The sequence below is a fragment of the Chenopodium album genome, chromosome 21 (assembly GCF_948465745.1).
Source record: "Chenopodium album chromosome 21, dcCheAlbu1.1, whole genome shotgun sequence".
Lineage (NCBI taxonomy): Eukaryota > Viridiplantae > Streptophyta > Magnoliopsida > Caryophyllales > Amaranthaceae > Chenopodium > Chenopodium album.
Window position 1 is genome coordinate 40,682,216 of NC_137854.1, and position 9,472 is coordinate 40,691,687.

Here is a 9,472-nt window from a genome sequence, read left to right on the forward strand (position 1 = left end):
CTAGAATTCTCCTAGTCTGAAAGAGACGGAGAGAAGGATATCGGGCTGAGAAAATTCATGACACAAGAAGCTGGGGGTTATGATGAATGCGCCAACATTGACGAGCTAATAGAACTGACGCGAGTTGAAAGAATGAAGCTGACGAATGCCTAATCTTTATATACACTATTATATTACTTTATCCGTTTTACAAAAATCTTTCTATTTACGTATTTCGATTGTAATTTTTTGATAACTTGGTACACATATCGATGTAAAATATTGACCAATAATATATTTAATTATTAATAAGTATAAATTACATATTACTCATTACACTTTTCGTATATTAATTAGTTTACACTTATCAAATGCGGACGTGTTTTAATAAGTATTACATTATTTTGGAAAAAAGTTTACACTTTAATAATATATATACATCTCTTATCATGGTCCTCGCTCAAACTCAATACTTCTTCTTTTTTTTTTATTCTTTTTCTTCCCTCACATTCGTTACTTTTCAATAAACTATTAAACCTACTATCTTTCTTGTACAAATTTTTTAATACTCTAACTATCCCACTTATCTCTTATTTTATTTGATTTAATAAAAGTGCCTAAAAGTTTGTGCCTGCCAAAATGTAATACTTATTAAAACATGGAAAGAGTATGAAATATTAAAAGATATGGTACGGAGTAGAAATTAGTGCATGTTATACATTCTCGTTCACTGATAATCTAATATTTTGCTCCATTTTTTCCAACCGAAAATTCGATTTTCTCTTGTTTAATTAATATGAACTTTCCCTTAAGGTTGTATTATTACAAAATAATCAAAAAGTTGTGTTATTAAAAAAGAATGTGCGAAAGGTTATATCATTTTTAACAATTTTTCCTTTAACTTGTTACAGGTTTCACGTTCTTATCTCCATTTGGCGTGTAAAAATTATACAAACTACAATAGATATTGGTAAAATATACTATGAGACAAATCCAAAATATATTGTCTCTTGTATATTTAGAGTATTTTTTTGAAAAACAAGCAAGCGGGATTTTATTATATTAAATCAATTTCCGCCAAAGTTATTAAACTTTGGGGAAACAAAGACATACAAATACGTTCCGATGAGTTATAAGTATCCCAACGGGCCACACTATGAGCAAGAACATTCCCGCTATGCTTAACATGAGAGCAAGTAAAGTAATTAAACAAAGAGCTAGAGGGAAACTCATCTTCATAGATTTAGAGTATTTTATCGTCAAAGAATTTAATGTTTAATTTGGCCCTTTTTTTTTTTTTTTTTGAGTGAGAGATAGCTCAAGTGGTTAGAGCTTCCTTCTTGGTCTCAAGTGATCCTGGTATCATTTCTCACCCCGCCCTTGTGTGGCTCTCTAAACACACAAAAAAAAATTGCTTTTATTGTGGTGGGTTTTGTTTATTTATTTATTTTTTATCTTCGTTATTTTGGGTTTTAATTGTTTATTTTATTTATTTTTCATTTAACGTGGAAGCGACACTTAGGATAGGGGGGTGCATAATGTCAGCAAATTTATGTTTTGGTAATAGTTAATAGAATAGTCAATTGATATAGAGTTAATTGAACTTAAATGACTTACGTAATACTCTGTACCTTTTTTTTTTTTTGAAATTTAAATTTATTAATCTCTATCCTTTAAATTCTTATGTGTTACAATTTTTTTTTTTTTGAGGAATTATGTGTTACAAATATATATATATAAATAAAATTAATTAAAAGAGTTTTAATTTATTTTTAATAGAATTTTTTTGAAAAAAAAACCATTTTGAAGGGAAAATTTTTCACAAAATTATGCCAAGTGCCTACTTTGGTGATTACTTTAGTATGTAGTATAGATAGATAGATAGATAGATAGATAGATAGATAGATAGATTTTTCCGTATGCATCATACATACAACCTGTAGGTACAACCGATTGTAAAAATTTTCTTAGGCCCTGTTCTCTTCACCTTACAAAAATAATATTAAGTAAAAAAAATTTCAGTTCAGTAAAAATAAGTTCAGTTCAGTAAAAATAAGTTCAGTTCAATAAAATTAAGTTCAGTTCCGTAAAAATAAATTCAGTTCAGTAAAATTCAGTTTTCTTAAAGAAGAATTATACGAGTAATAAAAAATCAGTAAAAATAATTTCAATTCAGCAAAAATAATTTTAGTTCAGTATAATTAATTTAATTTCAGTAAAAATAATTTAAGTTTAGCAAATATAATTTTGTTTCAATAAAAATAATTTCAGTTCAGGATAAATAAGGTGAAGAGAACGGAGCCTTATTTGACTAAAATGAACAAAACTTGAACCGAGTAAGGCCCTGTTCTTTTCACCTTAAAAAAATAATATTAAGTAAAAATAATTTCAGTTCAGTAAAAATAAGTTCAGTTCAGTAAAATTAATTTCAGTTCAGTAAAAATAAGTCCAGTCAGTAAAATTCAGTTTTCTTAAAGAAGAATTATAATAGAAATCAGTAAAAATAATTTCAGTTCAGTAAAAATAATTTAATTTCAGTAAAAATAATTTCAGTTCAGTAAAATTAAGTTCAGTTCAGTAAAAATAAGTTCAGTTTAGTAAAAATAATTTCAGTTCAGCAAAATTAAGGTGAATCAAACAGGGCCTAAGAGTAATATAAAAATTTAACTTTGCTCATTTTCATTTTAATGAGCGAAAATATTATGGTTTATTTGGAAAGTGAAAAAATTTATTTGGGTAGAATTATAGAATTATTATTGTTTTTTTTTTTGACGGAAATTATTATTGTTGATTTTGGCGTGATACAGAAACTTGCTTTTATTGCTTCCAAAAAAAAAAAAAAAAAGAAACTTGCTTTTATTTATTCATGGTCGTCCACAATAAGAATAGAGCGTAAACAAGAAAACGAGTTTGGACAAATCTACTCATTTTCTGCAAATGAACCAAAAAAAAAAGGACTCATCTTCTAGAAACACAAAAAGACTCATTTTAAAGCATACTTTTATTAATGAAAAAGTGAAAGAAATTAACAAAGCAGGGAAAAAACTTAAAACATCATAAAGAAGTGCATTAAATCGAAATTCAAACTTAATATGGAAGAGTATTTGGAGAACTCACATGACTAAGGGCCTGTTCACATTTACTGAATTGAGTTGAACTGAACTGAACTGAACTGAATTGATCGGAGCTGAATTGAACTAAACTGAACTAATTGGAGCTGAATTGATTGGAGCTGAAATGAATTTTTTATGAGAGAGGGAAGTTAGTAGCTGAATTGAACTCAACTAAACTGATTAGAGCTGAACTGAACTGAACTGATTAAAGCTGAACTGAACTGAACTTAAATAAATGTGAACAGGCCCTAAGCTATTTTGTTATTGTATATACAATAATATACCAATGAGAATTTTTAGTCAAATTTTTGAAATTTGACTATAAATTTAGAAATATGTACTATATTATGTGACGAAGAGAGTAATATAATTATAAAATTGAATATTTGAAATAAAATGCACATCAAAATGTATTTGATAAATCTGTACATGCATAATGGTTATTTCTAGTATATTAAGACTTATACAATTAGGGTTGTTCATCGGTCCAAGACCAGACCAAATCGAAGATCGAAAATTACAATTTCAAGAATTCAAAACTGGACCGATTAAGCTAAGACCAACCCGAACTGGACCGGAAAAAATCGGTCTAAAACACATACCGGACCGTTTTGGACCGATTTTACAATTTCTTTTTTAAAAAATCTGAATTTGTAAAATTAGTACAAAAAAGCTCATACAATTATTTTTTTCTAAGTATATTAAGGATAATCTTAATCATTATTTAAGGTTTTATGCATAATTTTAAGTAAAAAATCGGTCCGGTTTAAGATCGGTTTTTATAGGGTTTTGGACCGGATCGAAGGCCGAAAAATAAATTTCTCGACCCCAATTAATGGAATTAAAAGATATGATCAAACGTAAACAAACATTGAAAATCTTTTGCAAATCCTAGGAAACTTAAGCTAAGAAATGGGAATAGTGACTTTAAGTCGGCATTTGGGTATGCAAGATTTAAACGTTTTTTTTTTTTGGTCGATGTACGTACTATTCGTACTTCCCTCGAAGAAAAGTGTTTTCTCATACTCCATAAATTTATCTCTTGACCTACTTTATAGATTACTGTAAAATGATATGAAAGTGGGAGGAAGATTAGATTTGACTAAACATTTCCTCGTTACTTTCTGTGTCACTATCATCGCAACTTCATGGAAAATGTTGCATAATTTCCAAGTACACTTTAATAAATTATCTTGTGCCTTAATTTATGTGTAAGGACTGAGCAAATGACTTCATTTTAGTAACGACTCTTGCTATTATATATATGTTCATATACATGCATGTCATACACCAAGTCACTAAGCTAATAAGGTATTTTTTTTATCATTTCAAATGGTGGAACTAACCTTTATTTCATTCATGCTTAGTTTAACCTTAACCATGCATTTATCAAATTACTTGAAACCCTTAAGCTCACTCTCAAATTCACTCATTTCCTCCTATACGAAGTTATGCTACTTAATGAAGTCGAGTAATGTCACTAATACTAGTGTGGCTAGGCCAATAAACGATGGTGATGGTAATGGTGAAACGATTGCAAATATGGTCATTAGTGCTAATGAGATTAATATGGTTATGGGAGGTATGGAAATTCATAAAGGAGTAATTGAGGATTCGAATGACATGAATGTTTTTGGCAAGGGAGATTTTGAGGGATTGTTTGAGGAAGAGGAGCCGTGTTTAGAGGAAATTTGGGAAGTTTTTCAAGTGTTTGATGAAAATAAAGATGGGTTTATTGATGCTATGGAATTGAGAAGAGTTCTTTGTAGTTTAGGGTATCTTAAAGAAGGATCAAATGTTGAAAGTTGTAAGAAGATGATTAGAGGTTTTGATAGAGATAGTGATGGATTTTTGGATTTTAATGATTTCCTCGGGTTTATGCACAAGTGTGTTAGTTAACTAGGTTACTACTCCTTATAACTACGTTGTATCAATATTTTCATATTCCGTATTATGTTTACCTATTTAGCTCGGATTCCTTTCGTATCTTTTTTGTTCATCTTAATTTGTTGTTGGAGTAGGCAGATCGAAACATTAAGAAATTTGAGCATTGAGAGTAAAATATCCTTAATTTGCATGATTTAAACGGTTTAAGTTAGCCTGTTGATTAGGTAAACCATTAAATACTTGGGAGATTTTTGGTATTATAGTGGTTTATGGTTTAGATTGGCCTAAATGTTTTTATATATATATATATATATATATATATATATATATAATCATTGTTATTTTTTCTTTTTGGGTTTATGTTTTAGATTGGGCCTTTGATTAGAACCAAAAAAAACATCCTACAAGCCCATTCCAAGACCCATTTAAACAATTGAGCAATTTTCAACATAAACTATAGGCCCAATACCATATTTGTCCACATTTTATTGTTTGTTTGAAATACATATACAGTATATAACAGTACATGTTCAGATCATGGGGCTGAAATTTCTTGTAAAGGCATATTTGTTAGTTTGTTTACAGTTTACATGATTTGAAATCAACTTGTATGCAATGACAGTAATAAGTATGGGCTTTCTACATGAAGCTGGGGACACTAGTCAGTAAGTAACTCAGTGCGCACGGGTGATGCTGCATATGATGGCATTATGCACGGGGCCTAACTCAGGGAACTTCCAATTGCTTTGCTCAGGCGCCACTTCATCCTTTTGCATTCAACACAAAAATAGTCCACGGACGACAACTCACATGTGCACAACACAAACACGATGGTTCAACAATTACACAACCATACAATATTATAATAACGTGTAACTAATTGATAAGTCCTGATTTTGACACCACCAAAAAAAATAAAATAGAAAAATACACTGGCGGCTAATTATAGTAATAATAAATGAATTTTATAGAATAAGTTTAAATATATTGGACCCTTTTTTAAGGGTAAGATACGGAGGGACTAACCATCCTTCCAACCCTATCACTGGAATGGAAGGGATGAGGATCAAACCCCCAACCACTTGGGAGGGAGATGGAGGGACTAACCATCCCTCTATCTCCTATAGTCCTATACTCTCAGATATAAGACTCTTATATGAATCAACTTAAAAAAAACCTCAATCACCCCTAAGTCATATTTAGGTCAAAGGACTCATTACAAAAATATTACATGAACCAAATATTTGTATACAATTGGCATGGGATGCATTCGAATATTTTTATATTTTGTAATCCTTGTCATACTAGGTTCCCTAGCAATGTTATGACTCGTCTTGTAGCCCTATATATATTGAATCGATTGTATTGGGTGTTCCCAAAATCTAACAACAATGATCACATCAACTCCAATGATGCTTCACCCGAGCGAATATACCCTGAATCAAATCGATACAAACCATAACAAATCCAAACGATCACCCATCGACTTCTAATAGCTAGCTATACACATACAAGGTGGGACTAATTTAATTGAAGGGGCAGAAAAACAGATTAGACAAGTAAATGTTAAAGGGTGACATCCATGCATAAACAAGAGCCAAAAATTGGTTGTGTTATACCCTACATAATCAAAATAAAGTAGTGAATCACAACAAACACATCCTCAAGTTTAATCATACATTAATGAAGTTTGATTGGAACTTCTACTATTACTACTAATACTGTTGAGTTTGTTACAGATTTCAGGAACAGCTATCAGTTTTTGGAGGCCAGGCTAAGTTTGAGAAATGAGACAATATGGTTGCCCGGTAACACCTAACAGTATCAGCCCACTTGCTATAATGTGGGTGCTAATAAAATTTTATGTAGGTCCATTTTTTTTATAAAGTGGGCCCTTTTTTTTTTTTTCTGTATCTAGTTAATGTTGTTTGTACTATGGTTTTTCTGCCCTGTCTATTCTTGCTCTACATATGCTTATGTGATGCTATGCATAGATGTTACCAACTTGCAAACATGCTTCACACGCTTTGACATCGCTGTGATTTACTGTTACTGAGTAGAGCTACAAAGGGCAATGATGAGACAGAATTTGATTTTGAGTCGTAGTCCTAAGCTAGCTAGGATAATTCCAAAAGTGGAATAATTAACTTGGACAAAACATGAGATAAGAAATGGTGCTAGTACTTCCTAACACATCCCAAATTAGGATAACTACTGATGATCTTATTTCGAAGTCGTGTGACCCAAATAAACAGCTTGGAGCCGGTTGTGTTTTGAACCAACTTCGATAGACCCTACGAAGATCCAATCAAGGTGGCAATGTATTGTCCTAGATTGAAGCTTTGGTGTTAATGAAAACGCGAGCAAAACTCGTAATCATGACATGACAATGGTGGGACATTTGGTAGACAACATTGATAATACTTGGCCCGGAGAAGACCGAACTTGCAAAATTGAATTGGAGCAGCTATGAAGATAAATGTACTATAACCTATAAGAGTTCATGTTGGTAAGATGGTGACTTTTGTTAGGGTCATAAACTCTTGTATGTTTTCCATCATGACCAATGGCTGGGCCAAAAAGTTGGAGAGCCAAGCTTGATCGTCCAATCTTTTGTTAAAAAATAACAATAATCAACTTCACATTGAAATAGATCTAAGAAAATCTCGCATGACTTCTTATTTCATATCTATAATTCACAAATATATTAATCAAAGTAAAGTTTATAAATAGTGTCAAAAGTAAAAACAAAAGTCGTGCCAACTAATACCCCAGACTCGGACTCAGATTTCAGACTCTGCCATATCAGCTTTCCACTCACTTTAAAATTCTTTTATATTATTCAGATTCATAAAAGACTTTCTCTAAATTTTACACATTATTCTAAGGCTCACTCCAAACTCACTTAATCCTCTTCAAAATATATTCATTTTTTGTATGAAATATCTTTTTTTATTTTTTAAAAAATTATTGTAAACTTTTGGTTGGTGAGGTGGCTAATTTTCATTTGCCTTGCAAAGTCTTGACATGGGTTTGGATTTTCCAAACTCCATGTAAGACTCACATGAGTCTTAGATGATCGAGTTTATTGCAACAATCTTGAGTAAGCTAAGACTCATGTTGAGACTTTGCTCAAGACTTGCAATTAACTTACCCTAAACATAATTTACATTTGATCTTGGATGGGTACCAGCATACCGCGCTACCGCGTCCCCCGGCTCGAGGATTTAATTAGTTAACGAAACTAATAATTTACATCAACAACCTATATGAGTACAATAAGCACTAGTAGATCATGCTCCAACAGATATGAAAGATAAATTTGAATAACAAAACAGAATGCACAGATTTACATGATTTAGGGCCTGTTCTGATTGACAGAACAGAGTTGAACTGAACTGAAATGTACATATAGGAGCTGAATTGAATGAATTTAATATTTCATGAGAGGAGAAAATTAAGAACTGAACTGAACTTATTGAAATCGAACTGAACTGAACTAAAAATAATATGAAGAGAACAGACCATAGTAGCAAGACTTTTTTACGAATGATCTATGTCAAATAATATAATGAGTTCTAGTATTCCTAAAACTTTGTGCAATCCAAAGTGATGCAAATAAAAAACAACGGAGTGAGTATTGCAGATATAGAGTAAGCACGATCGTGATAGATTGATGTGTGTAAGAGGCTAACATATTCAAGACATATAAGCGGCCCAACATAGTTAATATAACAAGGGAAATGCCACCTAGATGGGGCATGATACATAGATATATGAAACTTAATAGATGAGGGAAGAGAGAAATAAGCCAATAATGGTGGGAATCCAAGAAGATAGCTAAGCTAAGGGTTGTAAATAAATAATTGTTGTAGAAAGAAAGGATTATGTTAAGGTAATGTCAGAAAGGACTATATGAACCGTTGGGCCTGCCTTTGTTTGTTTTAAACAACGAGAAGAAGGTGGGTCTATCGCACGTGGGAATGGTACAATCTGCTGTCGTCCTTTCTTTCCCCCTACCCTCGTAAGCTAGATAATAAACATATTCTGAAAATAATCATTTAGGGCATGTTCTGATTTACTGAACTGAGTTGAATTAAACTGAACTAATATGAGAAGAGAAAATTAAAAACTGAACTGAACTGAATTTAAGCTGAAGAGAATATGCCCTTAATGCTATACAGATAAATATGGATCTAAAACGAAAATAGTAAACTACGGAGTAAATTAAACATTAATATTCTTTTTACGGAGTACTAATTTGATTTGCACATAATTTTATTATGCAAGGATTCCATATAACATCATCATAATATGTTACAAAGCATCATTCATACGTTTCAGTATTCATTTATATAATGTACTCCATCCGTATTTGAGTTTGCAAAGAATAGAAAAACAAATGATACAAATATTAACGGATGAAGGGAGTAGGAGAAAGAATGAAAAATAAATAAAGTGGTAAAATTTGATATGGAGTAGGAAAGAGTAAC

General features: G+C 31.3%; 1 protein-coding gene across 1 annotated transcript; it reads left to right on the plus strand.

Annotated features, from left to right (window-relative positions):
* The first annotated feature begins 4,553 nt into the window (after positions 1-4,553).
* LOC145600848 (putative calcium-binding protein CML45) lies at positions 4,554-6,770 on the plus strand. Its single transcript, XM_081656704.1, has 2 exons — positions 4,554-4,978; positions 6,719-6,770. The coding sequence occupies exons 1-2, from the start codon at positions 4,554-4,556 to the stop codon at positions 6,768-6,770; spliced, it is 477 nt and encodes a 158-aa protein (XP_081512830.1).
* Positions 6,771-9,472: the final 2,702 nt, after the last annotated feature.